Source organism: Phasianus colchicus, chromosome 27 (assembly GCF_987193195.1).
Source record: "Phasianus colchicus chromosome 27, bPhaCol1.hap1.1, whole genome shotgun sequence".
NCBI classification, from domain to species: domain Eukaryota; kingdom Metazoa; phylum Chordata; class Aves; order Galliformes; family Phasianidae; genus Phasianus; species Phasianus colchicus.
Genome location: NC_143462.1, coordinates 5,157,269 through 5,176,199, shown reverse-complemented (window position 1 = coordinate 5,176,199; position 18,931 = coordinate 5,157,269). Strand labels below are relative to the sequence as shown.

Here is an 18,931-nt window from a genome sequence, read left to right as displayed (position 1 = left end):
TCGTGTTCCAGCCCACACGGAAGAGAGATGCTGTAGCCACATATTCTGGTAAGCCACGTTTGCAAGCAAGCCTTCTAAATTGTACCCTCCACTACGATATCTGGCTTGGGATCTGACAGAGCATGAACCACCCCATAAATCAACCACTTTGATACTCGTAGGGAGAGCCTGAGCAAGGCTGAGGCACTACATGCTAGCTGCTCCTACAATGAATGCAATCAGGAGTTTCCGAAGTCACATATCCTAATCAAAGCAGTCCAGCTGACAAACTTAATGAGAGGAATTCTCATAGTGCTGACTACTATGAAGAGCTGCAATGCCATGGACATCTTCCATGCAAAGGAAAACCCACAGCAACCAGGCACCTGACTTCCAAAAGGAACCCCCCAGGGCTGGCATGTGTTCAGCACACTGGAGATCTGCTCTGCAGTGCTTTGTCTCAGGTCACACTCAGCCAAACACCATCAGCCCCAGAAGCAGAACACAGCAGCTGCTGGGCCATGCACTGAAAGGAGCACCTGAACTAAAGGAGCTGGCAGCTGAATTTGGCACATGGATGCCCAACCAGCTCCCCAAACCCAGCAGGGTTAAAGGGTATGGCCCAGGCCTGTCACCACTACACGGCTGGTGACAACCTTCCCTAGAGAGTGCTGCTGCCAGAACAGGGACATTTCTGGCCCAAAAGGGACAGATTACAAGGAAGGCTGTTTTCTCCTCAAGGTTCCACAGTCAGCAGCAGGAAAAGGGAAGGCTGAAAGGAAGAGCAAAGAAAAGCTTGATTGTTCCTCCTGAGAAGCAAAGAGCAACGTCAGATGGGCTGATGTTCCCAATGGCATCAGTTTGCAGGCACACGCACTGCTCCTCTGCTGCAGCACTCACATTTCCACCCCATGCTTCAGTTTCCTCACTTGCAAACAGGGATAAAACAACACCCAGCTCTGCAGCTCTGACCAAAATGCCTCCAAGCAGCTGCTGAGCAGGAAGAGGATCATTTCTGCCCAGCAGAAAACGAGGCTGCTGAATTCCTGCCTTGTGCCCAGATGCTATGGTGACAGGCACATAACAATAACCCAGCGACTAGTCCAAAGGGGAATGTTTGCAATTACCAGCACGCATCAGAAGCCCTAACACAGCAGTTCTCCTGAAAAAAAAAAAAAAAAAAAAAAAAAAGAAAGAAAAAAGAAGACAGACATTTCCTGGAGCGCTTGGACCGCTCGGGCTTTCGGCGTTCTTGTGGCTGAAACAGAAACAGCAAAAAAAGTGACGGATGGCTCTGAGAAGTCATCACAGAATGATCTGCTCTGTGAGGCTGGGAGCTACAGAAAGTGATGGGTGATGCTGCCTTGGGACAGGGGTGGCTTTGTGAAGGATGGGACCGAGGGCTGGCTGTGACACCAGAGCCAGCAGCAAAACGCAAGGCTCCATTCGTGCCTCCTGCCCAACCTGCAGGCTCACAAGGGGCGCAGGACGTGGCCTCAATCAGCCAACGTAAACAGCGCTGCGTGGTTTGAAAAACACAACAGGGAAAAAGGAGGGGAGGGAACCAGATGACATCGCTTCCTGCTCTGTTTCCTATGACTTTGAAGGAGGAGAATGTGGGCTGAGAGCTTCCACCCTGCGCAGACGGCACAGCTGAGCTCAGAGCTGCCCAGCTGCTGGGCCATGTGTCCTGGGGCAGCCCTCCTCACCCCAGCACCACCAACACATTCCTGCACAGTGCAGGAGACAGATGGAGCACCAAACCCGAGCCAGGGGAGCACACGGTTCATGCTTTGAAGCTCCTGCTCTGCTAATGATGGTCTTTGAAGCAGCCAGACGAGACTGGGTTAATTTGACGAGATAGGAGCAGCCTTTCTTAAGTCCACTGCAGTTATGGGGTGCTCTGCAGATGAGCCCTTAAGTGTCGGCATCTGTTCCTGCTCTCCTGATGCAAGGCAAGAAATATGTCCCACTGAAAAAAAATGCAGGAGTGGGTGGAAGGCTCGGTGTGTGAGCTCACAACTTCCAGGAAGAAAGAATCCCAGCTCCTGAGGCCAAGCAGCTCTGCAAGGGCTCAGCCCAAGCTGAGAGCGTTCCCTTCTCTCTGCCTGCAGCAGCTGAATGATTTATGTTCCTAGTGAAATGCCTTTGGATGCTGCTTGTCTGAACCAAGGGGAGGAAACTGAGGGAGCATGAGGGCACGTGCAGATGATCTCACACATCCAGCTTCCAGCAGGACCACATCTGGCAGGCAGCACAGCCCCATTATCTTGGGGGAACAGAGATAACTTATGGTGTGTAAGCACACAGATGGACATCCCAAACCTCAAATGCAATGGTAAGGCACTGAGCTCAGGGACACGAAAAGAAGGGAAACGAAGAACCAAACTGAAAGGGCAACTTGTGAGTTCTTTCCTGCTCTTCACATTATTTCAAGGACTTAGAGAGAATGAGATAAATAGGATTAGGGTGCTCAACCCCAGAGAAGCTGAGGGGTTAGGGGTGCTGAAGTGCTTGCTAGGACCTGAAACTTAGCTCCCCTCTCCGGTACACATTTTCTGTGCCTTCAGTACATCATTTGGGTCCCTCGTTGTAAAAAAAAAAAAATAAATCCACCATCTGTACAACATTCATCTAACAATCAAATACAACAGAAGATACAAGTGTCTAAAACAGTGTCACTGTTTTAGATACCTTATGTGAAAGCACCTTCCCAGACCCTCTCCAAAAGCCTACAGAAAGAGATGAGCATTTCCAGAGGATGAATTAAACCTTAGGGTGGAAGAATTGTTCCCTGAAAGCGCTCCTCTCCCCAGCAGAAAAGCTGAGAGGGGTTCCTCAATTTCTCATAAGTACCCACTGTAGTTAAGGCAGCAGTTAGAAGGGAACAGTTACTGGTTATTTAGTAGGAGTTAGTCCCAAGAAGGGTCCTTGCCTTCTCCCTTATCCTATACAACAATACTGCCTATAGCCAGGATGAAATCCTACTTCTGGCCACATCCATCCCAATGGGAGCTCCCCAGTGATAAAGGTAAAGGCATCCTCACCTCTTCGGGTCTGCTCAACACGTGCCCTTCAGGGCCTGTGATTCCCAGCTCCAGGATCCTTTGCTGCTCCTAAGGCAGATTAAAAAAAAGAGCAGAAAAAACAAGATTTAAAGCAATGCGCATCATTCTTGCAGCAAACACAGCTGTTTGAAAGAGGTACAAGCGAGATCCTGAGCATCTGTCCTAGTTAGTGGTCACATGGGGCTTTGCATGAGGGCCTTAGAACCAGAGTTCTGTCCAATATGCACTGGTGAGAATAACCAGAGCTCTACAACAGCCCAGCTGATTTGCTCACAGGAGCTCGGGGAAGCCTTGTATATTAATTTGCTTCACAATGGGTTCACAGTCCCCTCAGCTTTCACTGCTCATTCACGTCTATAAAATGGACTCGCTACAATGTCAAAAAACAGCATCTCATGGCAACATCATCCAGCGACTGCAGGCAGCTGGGCTCAAAGACTCAGGTGGTCTTCTCCCCACTGAGACAATGCAGAAACCCTTTACAATGCCACACAAAGAGGCACAATGTGTAAAACAAGCTGCAGATCAGATTAAATCCAATTAGTAACGCTTCCTCTTTGTGGCTATTTCAAGGATTCCAAGCATCAGCATCCCAGGTACTACATGAAGTTGTTTTCTTTCTCTAAGTTATTGCAGAACATTTTTCTGCATGCAGTAGCAGTCACAGCCAGGCTCAGTCTTTCAGTTATGGGCAGAAAGGCAGAGGTGGCCAACAGCTGCCCCAGAAACCTGACTTATCCCTGACAATGAAGGGAATGACATTCAATGCACAGCTCCACTTGCACCCTTGACACAGCTGCGCTGTGCTTTTAAGTGGCTCAGAGATATCCTGGTTGCAAAGAGGGATGTTGAGTTCAAACCTCTCCCAGCAGTTTGAAGCTGATAATCCACAGAATAAACAGAACGTACCTCGGCAATGATGTCACCATTCTCAGCATGCACTTGAGCTGTGGCACCAATATCCCGGATAACACTCAGGACCTCATAGATCTGAAAGAGGGAGAATACACATAACAATATACACCAGATCTGTGGTCTTCAGCTGTACATTCAACCTCCTTTAGCATACAGAATTTGTCAGAATGGAGGAGAGATTTCCCACTCTGCAATGAGTCTGAGAGGGATCAGGTTGACTAACCCACAACTGATGCCTGCTCTGTTAATGGCCGCTCATTAAAATGCTCACCAGAGTCATTAGAGGTAACTGTCATCCACCACTGCCTCCCACACGGTTCCAAATGACTCCCAGGCATTCCTCTCCTCCCACCACATTTAGAAATATAAGCTATCCGTCTCAACAACTAGCTGTGCTCAGATGGATCCACTGGAAGGGCAAACAGGAGGGCAGTTCCTTTCTAAGGACCCAGTGGTTCCAACAGCACAGCCCCAAACCCACTTTCCGGACCAGGATGTGTTTGTAAACTGAAACTCATACCAAGAATCTCATTGTCCTGCCCTGTATTGATGCAAAAAGCAGCAATTTATTAAACTGCCACCGCTTCCACACGAAAGGAGTTGGGATAAACCCTCTGTTCCCTCAAAATGAGTTTTACCATTGCTGTCCCTTAGCCAAGACTTGAAAGAATTCTTCGAGGCAGAGCTCTGGATACTGTTACAAACCTCAGGTACTGTTACACATACAAAGATAGAAACCAGAAGAATGCTAGATCCAAATATAGTGAATTTAAACCCTGATAGAGGCTGATGCACTGATCCTTCCTACCTGGGAGTCAGACAGCTGGAAGCGGTCTTTGAAAGCCATGTAAACCAGGAAGGAATTCACACCTAGAAAGAGAGCGAAGGAACTGTCTTTAGCATACAGACTGCAGGCACAGATAAGGCTACAAAAACAGACATCCCCCTCCATCAGCCCCTTATCAAGCAGTAATTACAGATACATAAATTACTTCAACCTGCTATGAAATGCATGCACGTGGTATATATGCTCTCTTAGCAAATTGGTGTGAAGGCAGTGAAACTACAAGCAGGATGGAAAATGTCTCAAGCCTAAGGATGAAATATCATGGAAATCACAGAGGGGAAAGCCTGTGAGGTCGCTTAATTCAGCTCTTCTGACCCTGATTCTTCCTTTGTTTCACATCTGAAGTGATCACCTACCTGCATGCATGACACAGAGCATTTGATTTTCAAGTTCAAGCTGATGGGTTTCCACTGAACAAAGGTGCTCCTCAGCATGGGAGCAGCCAAAGGCTCACCCCTGTACATCAGTGCTCCCCACAACAGAGGGACAAGATAACAACAGGGCCTGATGTCGTGAGGATGTAAGGATAAAGCACATCTCAAAAGCCAGTCTTCGAACATAGGAAGGAATTCTGAAGAATAAGGAGGGGAAAGTCTTCCCTCAGCTTTCTCTGACTGCACGTACCGTGGTCTTTAACCAGAGCTTCCATCTCCTCCTGGACGCCTTTGTGCCACTCGGTGATGTCCACGTGCAGGGAGTAATCGCAGCAGGATTTGCTGTCTGCCCATTCTCGCCACTGGTCAAATGCAGTCAGCAAACTGGTCCCCGGCTCAGGAACCACATGATCAACTGGGAAAGACAACAAAAACACCAGTAAGCTGCTGTAAAACCATGGCATCCCTTTTACCCCTTAGGATATGAGCTGGTTTTTGCTCCACATCCCAAACAAGAGGCGGTGCAAAGTGAAGAACAAGCAGGACCAACAGCCTGTCCTGAATGCTGACACAGCCCTGCTGCCATCCCTTCAGTCTGATTTCAGCCCAGCACATTGGGTCTGACAGCACCCGGGCTCATAGGCACCAGTCCTACAGAACCACCTCAAATGGTAACTGAGGGGATTTGGTAATGATGTCTCCAGTTTCTGAGGTGTGTAAAGGCTGGACAAAGGCAAGAGGATTACCCACACCAACCCTGCAAAGTTACCCGCTCCCTCTCTGCCTTTTACATGACAGCTAGCAAACAGCTGTTCAAATATTTGCTTTTTTCCAAAAGGCCATGCCTGCCCCTCAAAGCACTGCTCTGGTTTGCAAAGGGAAGGATGTGACACGCAGCTCTTTGTCCATGTACCATTGGCACAGCTGCAACTTGCACCAATGGGGGCTGAAGGGTTCAGGAACAGAGGACTATATCTGCTCATGAGGATACAGGCTTCTGCCCATTAAAGAAATCTGTGCTATGGGTGAAAGCTCTGACATTTGCTTGGCATCAGCTCACGGATGTTGTTTTCATCACCTCTGGGAAAATGAAGCCAAACCCAGCTAACAAACAATCCTGCTGTTGGAAAAACCATCCGATTTCTCCTCCACCAGCTCCTCCTCTCCAATGGTCAGAACCCCTCCACGAGCTTCCAGACTGAATTGTTTCCTGGCCACTCTGCAGCCCATTGTCACTCTGCCAAAGTTAATCTTCAGCTTAAACAGTACGAACAACAAGGAGAAAAATAACATTCCCTCTGCATTACCAAAGGGACATGGAGAAAACCCAGGTTTGCAGACATGGCCCAGTCTTAACACAAGAGCTGTCTTCCTCAGCCTGCTAACTAATTAAAAAGCCAAAAAAATCCCATTTAATCTCAATAGCACCACAGTCATAAATCCCTCTCTGCTCAGACAAGAAGTGCTGTAAAAGTGCTTTCAGCCCCCAGACAACACATGGCCTATGGACATTAGGGAATTCTGCCTGAGGGCAGCAAGGGGTTAACACTATGGTCTCTGCAGCCCAACACAGAGTCCCTAGGACTGGCTCTGGTGTTTAGGATCAGAGCTTTATCACCATCCCATTTAATGCGCTGCCCAAGTATGACTAATGGGAGTTAGAGGAGAGAGTGGGGGAAAGGGACCTCTACCAGACTACAGCTCTACAGCTGGTTATAATAAGGATAAGGATGGAAGTAATGGGGCACGCGTGCATGAAAGTCAGCTCTGGGGATTTGGGATGTGTCACATGGAAGCTGTGCCACCAACACATCCTGCAGCAGCTCCCTGGGGCTCACTGACAGCCATACAACCCATCATCCCCACCCAAACAGAATGGTTTGCTTCCATCGCAGCTCCCTGCCAGGCAAATAATACCAACGATCCACTTGGTTACATCCACGTGGAAGGACCCAGCAAGAGGCAGGGTCAGGTGTGCAAGCTAACCACCAGCCTCCCCAAAACTGGGATCAAACAGCTCCAAAGAGATTTGGGGAAGCAGCACAGTGCTGCTCTGCAGCCACATCTGACCTGCAGCACAGGAGAAAGAGCTGCACTCATAGAGTCATAAAGGCTGGGAAAGACCACGAAGATCACTGAGTCCAACCATCACCCATCTGTGCTGCTGCAGAGGCAGCAGATGCTGCACAGAAGGCACAAGGAACATGGATGTAAGGGCCAAGTTCCAGTCTAGAGCTAATTCAGGCATGCAAACAGCTTCTCAATTTTATCACCTCTCATCACTACACTGCAAGATCACATCCTACATTCCGCCATGCTAGGGCTTGGGGGCTTAGTTTTTGTTTGGTTGTTTTAGTGAAACCATAATAGCTAGAGCCCAAACAAGCAAGAATGAGCCCACGTCCCTTCAAGGAGAAGAGCTAAGACTGATTCTTTGCCTGCTTTGATTTGTTAAATCAACCAAGTATTGCAGCTACTTCTGCTTACTGGCTATGGGTAGGGATTGCCCCCACACAGCTCAGAGCTCCTTCCAGCCCTCGGGCAGAGCTCAGGCTGCAACAAAAAGCTTTTTCTTTACGGTCCCCATGCAGAGAGCAGCACAGAGCAGCAGATGAAAGCTCCATCTGCCCCGTTCCCACAGCCCTGTGCTTCCTGAGATGACCCCCGGGTAGCAGCACGGATGTGAGGTCTCCTGACCCAGCAGAGCACACAGCCGTGGGGGTTTGCCATGTGAAAAGCAGAGTGCTCTGCCCTCAGCGAGTGCTGCTCCCCAGGGAACCCCCCCAGCTCACTGTCGTGCCTGCAGGACACGTTCAAGGCAAACTGTTGCAACACACTGCAGTCACCCCTTTGCTCTCCAGACCACTGCAGCCTTCATCTCGCCTTGCTTCCAAGCCCAGATGTTTTCTTCCTGCTGTACAAATGATGTCAGCTGCTGAGTACTGAGGAGGAAGCTGCCAACTCACTTCGAGCTCAAAGCTTGCACCAAAAAAAGAAACAAAAGGAAGAAGAAAAGGCAGAAAAGGAAAGACTGTTTCAGTATCACTTCATTAATGCCGAAACCTCGAGGAGGAATCACAGAGCTGTGGTCCTCAGAGCAGCTCCCTGCACGGCACCCAACTTCAGCTCCAATCCTCTTTGCTTCTCAGTGGCAAAGCTGGGGTTTGGATTGCAGTGGTTTCTCAGCTCGGAGCAGAAAACATTCTGTAGATTTATCTTTTACCCTTCTGAGACACAGAATCCAAACTGCAAGAGGCTGTGAAGCAAGCTGATCTGCATCAGGAAAGCAACTGCTCCACAGGAAGAAAAACAAAAAGATGATGTATTTTACAAATCATCTCATTTTTCTTTTGCTAAGAAACCGATGGGACTCCAGCATTACTGGACAGTTTATTTGTCTTTTTCTCAGACAAAGCAAAAGTTCACCGCCCTTCGGAATGCAGTGGGATTTGAGCACCTGTGCACCCACATGCCATCATCAAACAGCCTTTAATTACCCCTTTGATGTGCTGGGTTTTGCTCTCCCCCCATAACACTGTTTATGAGGTGCATCTGTGCTTACTTCCAACTATTTGGGCTCCCACCCACTCACCACCCATGGCTGTTCTCTGCCCCTCTCCTGATCCTTTGCTCCCCTCCTTGGGCAGATTAATCAGCTCAAGATTAAAAGCAGACAATAAGCCAAAATGAGACAACAGCACTAACCACTGTGAGCTTATCTGTGTGTAGGCTTCCACGTCCCAGGGCTGGCATCCAGCCACATGAAACATCGTGTATCCTACCATCCCATAAGGCTGAATGCTGCGGCAAAGAGATAACGCTCAGCGTTAAGTCAAAGGGGAAGGAGAAAACTCAGAGGCACTGATTTAAAGGAAACTTTGAGCCGCAGAATGGTCTGAGTTGGAAGGGACCTTTAAAGGCCATCTGCTCCAACTCCCTGTAGTGCACAGGGACACCCACAGGTGCTCAGAGCTCCATCCAGGCTGACCTCGGCTGTCTCCAGGGATGGGGGATCCAGCACCTCTTATGGCATATTGGTTTCCTCTTCCCATTGGAGCTTTCCCAGCAGCTCTTCCCCAGCAGCACCATTTGGAGAACAGAAGTAATGGGCAGATGGGATCACGGGCCACTTCACCAACAGCCTACAGGATGCTCTGGGACTGACAAACATCACTTCAAAGAGCTCTCTGGCACCTGAAGATCTCAAAAAAAATGCAGGTTAAGAACCCAGCTTAAGAGAAACAATTGCTTTTTAGATCTCAGTGGCACAGCTGAATCCAGCCCTGCACTGGAAACAGAACGTTATTTGCTGGATGGATGCCCTGATGGGTGGGGATTAATGGGTTTTATGGCTTCCTGGTATTGTGGCATGTTCAGATTTTTTTTCTTTTCTTTGCATCCTGCCTCATTTGAGCAGGGCTTGGCTCACTGACTGCTCTTCCTGGAGTTTCTATTAATAGTTTTTTGCTTCCAGCTTTGCCCTCTAAAGCCTTTTTTCAACCCGTTTAATTATGTGACATCTAAAGCATGCACAAAACTCTTCCTCCGTCTTCAGCTAATGAATGCCACTGCCAGGAAAGAGAAAAACTGTTTAATATGGACAATATAACACTGAATTAGGCCAAAAAAAATTGGGTATGTCATACAACCACGTGTGCAGGGTTCCATTCACTGTTATAAACTGCAGTTGTATGCATTATTTCAGGCAATGACCAGCACAGAATGCACCTATTGTGTAAGAGCAGTTTATAAGGTGTAAATCCTCAATATTTAACTGTTAGCAGTCAGGTTTTAAATAGCAGCTTGATTACTATAAACACATCTGCCTTTTTAATACTATTTAATCTTCGCAGCCACTGCGTGTGATGAAATCTGCTGTATTTATTGAGTTGTATCTACTGTTGGAAGGCACTTTATGGAAGGGTTGTAATTAAATTCAGCCCTGGTAATTGCAGAGCTCCCTGCAATGAGGACTGGAGCTGCTGCTGGTCTGTGGTGCAGCAGTGCCCTCCTGGCACTGGGGTGGACTGGGAGAGATGCTGTGGAAGTGAATGGGATCCGATCAATACACACAAAGGAGAAGCCAGGCCCCTGACCGACCCAAGAGAAGATTATGCCATAATCTTCATGCCATAATCAGAGACCTTATTTCATCCCAAGGCTTCCAACTCTCAGCTGTAAGATACCACAATCCCTTCATGGTTAAATGCCATTATAACCAAGGTCAAGGCAACGTACCTTGTCCACTGACAGCGCTGTTCTAAAGCCAACTCTCAGCTACAGGACAGAAACCTCAACACCTCTTCGAGCTCCAAAGTCCCCAGTCAAGCAGCCTGGAAGAGCCTCGCATCCCCTGTATTCCCATTCAGGCAGTTCTTCCTCTAAAACACACTCCAGGGTGTGTTTATTCAATCTAGAACAGGGAAGGATCACTACCAGATCACCTTTAAGGTCAGTGCCTCCCCCACCTGACGCACCCAAGCTGATGCACTGGCCGTAGAAAGACAACGAGGATATAAACAAAGAAGTTTCTTAACCACTCACAATGAGATTCAGTTTGCACAGCTGGGGGTCCTATCCCCAAATTATGCTTTTTGAAGAACAGAAGGGATCATTCCGAGGAGTAGCAGCTCTCTGCACCCAGTGGCACATCCTGTGCTAACACAAACACACCGAGGTCATTCGCTTGGAAGCATCTGATGGACCAACAGGGGGAAAGGCAGAGTCCATGACACCACGGGTTGTTTTCTGTCAGTCTCGATGCAGTTGATTAAGCTCCATGCAGAGAAAGTCAGGAACTGGACGGGACTCAGGAGGACTGGATATATCCAGGCTGGTGACATTTTCAGACTGCAATGTTCTGTTACTCCCCCGCTGATGTCACGTAGATATTTCCCTTGTCTTTTTAGCTGTCTGATCAGATCCAAAACATGATTAATAATGTCTTCTGGACACAAATTTAAGGAACAGCAGGCTGTATGTCCAAACAATAATTACTAACCCCAATTCCACAGTCGGAATGATTGCATCTTTAGATGAAAGGTCCCAGTTCCTTACAGAGCAAGTTCACTGCACACCCAGTCATGGTAAAGGAGGTGAGCCAAGTTCAGAAGAGATATTAGAGTGATTCCAAAACTTACACCTTCCTTGAGGCGCACACCACACTTGAAGCCCAACACTTCAAAGGCAAATTGGCTGGAATGCTTTGTGGAATGGGACTGAGCAAAATGCTGCTGTAGCTGTGGAGCTCAGGTCAAGGCAACACAACCACAACAACAAATGCAACCACAACAGCACCAGGGGCCAAAAGTGACCCTCCCAGGTCAGCAGAGCTATGCCCTGCCCAGCAGCTTTTTCCACTGGTTGGGAAGCTGGAACAGTGCTGGGTCTGCTCTGCTGCCCCCAGGATCACGCTCTGGCCCTCTGCCTTCTTTCATTGCCCATCACTGCCTCATGGGAGCGCAGAGACGACGAGGAGCACAGATGTAAGTGGGAATTCTTGCAGCGAGGCTCTTCCAACCCACACTAATGACAGAAGCTCATACAGACAAGGCTCTGTCTTTTGTTTCCACCACAGACCAAACCTTTACAGCCATCTCTCACATTCGTGACTTCAGTTTCATTGCTGGTAGCAAACAGATCCCGAGATGCAGGGCGGCTTTATGGGACATTTCCCCCTTCTTTAGGGTGTTTGCATAGCAAACTGCTCCACAAACTAGCAGGAGCAAACACTGATCTTGGAGCCACAGCCAAATTCTATATGACAGAAGAGCATCTGTGGGTTTTCCAGCTACAATGATTTCACCAAACTATTCTGCTTCATGGCGGGCAAAGAGCCTCTGTCCGTCAGTCTGAGAAGTCATCTGAACCCCATCAGGAGCTGAACTCATCCCTTTGGACACTGCTACAAATCCTGAAAAACTCCATCTGAAATAAATAAAACTCTTGGAAAGGGATGGATATCAGTTCCCATGCCCCGAGCTGGGAAGAATCCTAAAAGGACACATTTATGGGGTGAGATGTTGTAACTGTTGGGTTACTCTACCTCTTGCCGTGCAATTATTTGGGAACTTCCCCCCTTCCTCCTCTTTGTGCTGTGTAACAGCATGGGATGATTCTCACAGAGCTCCTCCACAAGCTCATGCTGCCCATGGGCTGCACCAGGGAATGGCACTCATATGTAAACCACCACAGAGACCCCCAGATCCCAAAAACACACACAGCACACATGGAACTGCTTTCAGGAACAGAGCAATCTGCTGAAAATATGTCCTGGAAGGGGAACTTCCAATAGCACAGCCCTATTGGATGGGCTTTGAAAATTCACCGTCAGATTCCCCATCTGCATCAAACCCAGTGGTTCCTCCCACTGCTAAAAAAAAAAAAGAATTCAGAAGCATGGAGAAATTAAAGGATGTGCCCATTGGCAGCACCAACGGTGTTGTACCAAAGGAAGAAAAGAGTCTTCCCAACAGCCATAACTCCTCAGTGCCCATTGCTGCATGCCTTTCCATTGCACACGGCTGCCACGGCAGAGAGATGCACAACCCAGCCCCAGCAGCCAGCAAGCAAAGCATGATTAGATTATACTAGACAGGGGGGGCTAATTGGTATTCCTTTAACACTTCTTTCCAGCAGAAAGATTAAAAAGGTCCCATTTCTAAGAAACAGAGGGGATCCACGAACTGAAGGCACAGTGGCTGAGAGATGGAAAAGGGCTCTGCTGACTCAGGGCACCAAATTCCACCGTGCCCACGCGAGAAATAACGTGTTTTGTTCTGCCATCCTTCCTTTCAGGCATCATTTGTTTCCTTCCCCTGACAAGCAAAGCTAATTCCCAGTGCGGAAAGCAAAAGTTCCTGTCTGACAAGGATGATTTCTGCTGAGTCAAGCTCACAAGAAGGCAAAAGAAGCCACAGAACACCAGCAGAAAGGCAGCAACCCATGCAGAGCCAGCCGTGCCAAGGGAAGGGCTGGAGGCACCACTTCCTGCTGCTTTTATGACCTTGTCTCAACTTGAGGGTGATTAAGACAGGTTATCTAGCAAGATTTGATACGTGCCCTGAAAACCCATCGCAGACAGCACTGATGGAGGTGGGTTTTTGTTGTTTGGGCTTTTTTTGATAGCTTTTTTGCTGTTTTTTCAGACTGCTTTTCAGTCTCCAGTAGACAAGCTTTAGACAGCGATCATCTGCTCAGGCAGCTGAGGACCCAGCTCAAACTTGGCAGCACACAACATGCACTGTCAAGTGATACCCATTAGCTCCATCCTTCTGTGTGTCATCCGTAAGGCATGGGACTCGGGGCTGAGAGCACTGGGCACATGAAAGGAAGGGAAGCATTTAAAAGCAGCTCTTCAAAGAAAAGAACGTGGACTCCATGCAGCGGGAAAGCAGCACAGCCATCCCGACCATTACATGGAATAAGAGGGATTAAGTGCTATTGCATAAACATACAACGCTGGTTCCTTCTGTTGAGCGAGTGCCAAATCCCTCTTTTCAGATGCATGGAAAAATGTAGGTCAGTTCCATCTGCAGGAAGACGGCTGCACTGTCAGCGCTGTGGACATTTCAGCACTCATTTGTGCAGAGCTACATTGGATACACTGGAGTATCCAGGCTGCAGCACGTGCAGGACAGCCTGCAGCCACTCCTTCCTCCTCATGGAACAAAACAAGCAGTGCTAGGGCCTCTGTCAGGAATCAGGGCTGCCAAAGATGCAGGAGACCAGAGAGAGGGCAGGCACGGTGTGCAGAGCAGCTCTGGAAAAGACAGAAGATGGGAAAATAGGGGAAATCTACTTACAGGCAAGCTGTGCTGAACAGCAGTGGCTCACAGGACTCCATCCCCAAGCTGCTGATGCTCTAAGAAAGGAAGATGGCTCAGGCAACACTGGGCCACTGGGCAGGGCCACCACGCACAGCCATCAGCCAGGGACCACCACCTCCTGCGCAACCTCAGGGAAAGCAGCACAGCTCTTAATTGTTCTTCACAGCAGCAGCAAAGATGCTACAAACAATCACTGCGGCCCAAAGGGAATCCAATGCACAGAACAACACACAATGTATGTCGAGGGCTGAGCAGCTGCTTCCTTCTGTGCTAACTGGCAAGAGACATCAAGGACTTGGCAGATTGGCTCCAGAGAGACCTCTTAGCAAATCCCAGCAGAACAACAGCCACAATCCCACCCCAGCAGAAAGCAAAGAGGGGACAGCAGGAAGCACAGGCAGCAGGACAGGCTGTCAGCCCATGGTACCACGATGCTTAATGGACTTAGAGGGGCTTAAAGCCGGAGCAGTGCAGCACACCACAGGGGAGTGCCCATCCCTGCATGCAGACAGACTTTCTCATGAATGATTTTAAGCCTGGTCTGAATGAAAGCACCAAACACATCGGCAGGGAGCTGGAGGGCAGCAAAGCGAGTGAGGTTAAGCATGAATTGGTGCAGAGCCCAAAGAGCAGGGGGGTATAAAAGGCACCAAGAACTGGAGAGAGGAGAGAAATGGCCAGAGGGACTTTGTACTCCTGTGTGGTCACATCATTATCTTAATACCAGCATCCAAGGGAAGCCTCTCCCCATACAAACATCCAACACTCAAACAAGTGGATGTTTCCATTACATTTCTAGAAAATTAAACATTTCTCTGCTGCAGAACTGCCCGCAGCTGCTGGAGGTGAAGCAGGCATGCACCACTGCCTGGCATGGCTGTCCCTCACTGCACAGTTCCTCTTTATCTTTGCTTCTGGGTGCAAAAAGCAACAAAAATCAGGCTGGTCTCTGTACAACACAATGCAAACATACACAGCCATAGGGTCCCAATTCACTGCAGGGGGATGGAATAAGGGTCTCTTCCAACCCAAACCATTCTGTGATCGGGTGAGGTGCTGCAGCTCTGTGGCCACTGCCCTTGGACTCAATTGCTTGGCTTATGCTCTGTGCATGACTGCTGGGTCACCTCCCTCCCTCTGTTTCCATCCTTTTCCTTTGCCCACCATCCAGACTCTTCCTCTCTACCAGGACAGGACTAATCCTCACAGCAACCCAGCAACCAGCAGGACTGTAGGTGATCTCCATGGGTGAATCAAACATCACACTGTGCCAGCTTGCCATTGCCCCAGAATGCTGCCTGGCCCTTCTTTAAGCCCTTCTCCAACCTCCCTATTACACCTGCATTTCTGAAGCCTGAAAACTGAGAGGTGAGGCACCATACCAGGGTGCGATCACCCTGCTAAGCAGATGAACTTTGAGATGGGGATCCCTCAGGATGAGCCAGGAGCTGTGAAGTCACCTTGCTGCACTGCTGAGTGGAGCCCAGCAGCCAGCACTCTCCTGAAGAGCCCTGCCATCCTGCTGCAGCCCTCCCTTTAACAGCAGGGTAAAGCATTAAGAAGCAGAGTGCATTCCATTCAAAGTTCCCCTTCGTGTTCTGAACCTCCCAGATACAAAGCTCATATCCCAAGTGTACATTCTCCATGTTATTAGGATAACTGCTAGTCAAGTTCAAAAGGCAGCTGGCTCCCAAGTCACCAAGCCAAACAGAGCTATAATTTCTCCTCACTGTAATTTCTCCCTATGATTATAACAGCGGTCGACTGAGTCAACACAGGCAATGTCAGCAAGCAGTTGGACTCCAGGACTGCAGATACCCAGGAAGAAGCAGTGCTGGGGGGGATGAAACGTGTGTGGGAGCTGCCCTGGATGGACATTCCACAGGCCAGAGGATCAGGGAGCCAATAAATATACACAGCTTAGCTCTGTCCTTTCTGCAGGGTGAGAAGCAGGGAGAGGAAATCCTGCCTCTGCTGAAGTCAGGGGGAGTCAGACCATGGATGTCGAAGGGGATTTCACCCATCACAACTAATAAGCAACCAAACGATCACAGGGCTTTAAGAGACCACCCTGCTCTTAACTTCTCCAGTAGCTCCAGGGAGTTCCTGAGGGCATCAGCCCCTCTCAGGCTGAGACAAAGGGTGCTCACAAATGCCATCTAGCTCAGCATAAACTCCACAGGCTACACAGGTGAGAAAAACACTTGTAAAGGACAACTTCAGGCTGAGCCCTTTTCCCAAACTCCAGAGGATCATTCTCTTTCCACAGAACATGGAATCATTACGGCTGAAAGGACCTCTGAGATCACCAAGCTCACCCCACAGCGCCCACTGACCTCCAGTGCCACATCTCCATGGATGATGACCCCAGGACCCCCAGACAGCTGTGCCACTGCATCACTGCTCCTTCAGAGAACAAACGGTCCCTAATACCCAACCTGGCACAACTTAATGCCTCTCTCCCCTGTCCTACTGAATACAGAAATAGGGGGAGCTCAGGGAAGCTGGACAGCCCCATACACCCTCCTCTTCCAAAGTCAGCTGCGGATCATCCTGGAATCCTTCTCCCCTCAACCACTTCATTCCAACGTTAGAAACGGGCCAGAATCCAAGTCTTCCCAAAGCAATGATCTCCTGAGACATGCAGTGCTGTTCGCCCTCTGCTGACACAACCTGCAGCAATGCTGTTTTAAGGCAGGGATGGAGAAAGGAGTGCAGCAAATCACGCTGCCAGAAGAATAATTGCATCACGGTGCCTCTCTTCAGCCCCGCACAGCAAACCCAGTTTTGCTTCTTTGCATGCCAGCCAGGCCAGCTGGAGCCTCACCATGTGCCTTTGGCACTGGGAGGGGGGCTGACAGAAGGATCACAGCAGGAATTTCTGCTCAGAAATCGGCCCCAATTTGTGAGAGGAGAGGGCTCAGGAAGAGAAGGGCCGGGCAGAAAATGGGGCTGCTCTGTTTAATACTCATCAATAACCTGACATCCCCATCATGGATGCTGCAGCAATGAGATTACTGCGAAGGGGAAGGGAAGTAAATAGGAACAGGGCTTGGAAACAATAGATTACATTCTGGAATTCCTGCGTGCTTCCCTCGGATGCAGCCCACGTGAGAATTAAAGGGACAACATTCCTGTGATACGAGCTGACAGAGACAGCACAGCCAACCCAGGCAAACCAGGTGAGAAAAACAGATGAGATTGGGAAGCATGGGGGAAGCTCTAAATGGGGATTTTCCTCCAGTTTCCCCAACTCAGAGTCACGTTATGAATACCATTACACAGACATTTAGGTACTGCAGTCGTAAAGCCAACCAGCGTGTGTGCAAACAGAGAGGCTTAAGCACTTCTGAAGTACAACTGGGACCCAGCTGATCCCTCTAAAGTAAAGGGCTGCTTTAGAAAACTTGACTCTCTGCTTACAATGGTTCCTTCCATTGAGGGAAAAAATGCTCTCAGAGCCCAGCCGCAAACGACAGGGAAAGTTATTTTGATCTAATTCAGCTTAACAAGGAAGAACAAAGTGATGACTCAAGTGGACAACATGAACCAGGTGTGCTAAAAACACAGACACCCAATTAAACAAAGTCAATGAACTGAAGCTGGAAAGCAAATCCCATTTAAGCCGTATTAACTTAGATTGACAGCAAAGATTTAGAGGGGAAATGGACATTAGTGCATAAAATTGAGAACATCCATGGCTGCATTCCCAGTTTACATCCCCTGAACGCATGAGGTTACTTCCACACTCAAACTTCATGCCCTGAATTGGTAACATGATGAAAAATCACTTCCCAGGTTATTTCCTGACCATGTTCACACACCACTCGGTGTGGGCCAGGCCCAGAACAAGCTCTGTTTCCAAAATAGAGCCTGGCTGCATCGGCACCAGTGGCTCCTACTCCCAGTGTCAGTCAATCCCAGTCCCCCCCATTGGGACAGGGATCAGAGAGCTCTTCTCTAAGAGCTGAGGATGTTCTCAATCATATGGAGCTGGGTTTGAACCAAGGAGAGCGAGGGCAGCTCCTGGCTGTGCCTCACATCCCTTTATATACACCGAGATGGGAGAAAAGCCAAGAGAACTTCTCATTTGTATTCTTTCGTTTCTCTGCATCTCAGCTCCCCTCCTGTGGAATGGCAACACCTCAGAGTACATGAAAAACAATGCAGTGTTCAGACACTGGGCTGCTTTACACCTTTGTCCCTCATTGCCACGTGCAGCAACACGCTGCAGGATGCCCTGGTTTACACGTGACCAATTGCACTGCAGTGTTTTATTTTATATTCTCTTTTTCCAAACCTGCAGCCCAAACAAAGGCAACACCAAACTTCTGCAGCCAGTGTCAGTGGGGTCAGAAAGTCACCTAGGAGACACTGGAGAGCCAGAGAGGAACACGAAGGGTGTCTGACCCTGCAGGACGCCCAGTCCATCTGTCTGTCTTTATTTTGAGATGTTTTCATTTCCTGATTTCTGTCTTCCTCCAAAAGAGAATACGAGCACAAAAGGAACAGCACTTAATTGATGATTTGAAAACCCCGGTGCCAGAACTGTATGTTAGATTGGGACTGTGCAAATGCCCAAATAAGTGGCCCAGTTTTTAAAGACACATTGGCACGCAGCAGGAACTGCACTACAGACACCAACCCTTCCCCTGACAGCCCTGCATGATGCAGCTGTCCTTTCTCTCGCTGTAAAAGCAGCAACTGCTGTTCCAGAAGGGCTGAGCTCTACAGGTGAGCGAGCACAAGCCTTGGACATCACTGAGAAAGGGAAGTGGCACAGGGCGTCCGAGGTGCTGCTCACACTGGAGCCAGAGCTCAAAGTCACACTGATTTCAGTAGGAGCAGACCTACAGGGAAAGCAGCAAAGTCACAAAGTACCAAAGTCAAACTCTGCCAGCACGGACAGTGGGAGGGAAG

The 18,931-nt window shown here is 48.9% G+C and overlaps 1 protein-coding gene across 4 annotated transcripts in view; it reads right to left on the bottom strand.

The window, feature by feature from the left end:
• Positions 1 to 18,931, bottom strand: part of DPYSL2 (dihydropyrimidinase like 2) — a 44,589-nt gene that overhangs the window by 11,506 nt on the left and 14,152 nt on the right. For all 4 annotated transcript variants that reach the window (XM_090125409.1, XM_031608074.2, XM_031608072.2 and 1 more), the window contains 4 exons: positions 5,434 to 5,598; positions 4,771 to 4,832; positions 3,957 to 4,037; positions 3,027 to 3,095 (listed from right to left, as the gene is read on the bottom strand). In XM_090125409.1, the coding sequence (XP_089981535.1) occupies positions 3,027 to 3,095; positions 3,957 to 4,037; positions 4,771 to 4,832; positions 5,434 to 5,598 (377 nt within the window). The remainder of the gene's footprint in view (positions 1 to 3,026; positions 3,096 to 3,956; positions 4,038 to 4,770; positions 4,833 to 5,433; positions 5,599 to 18,931) is intronic.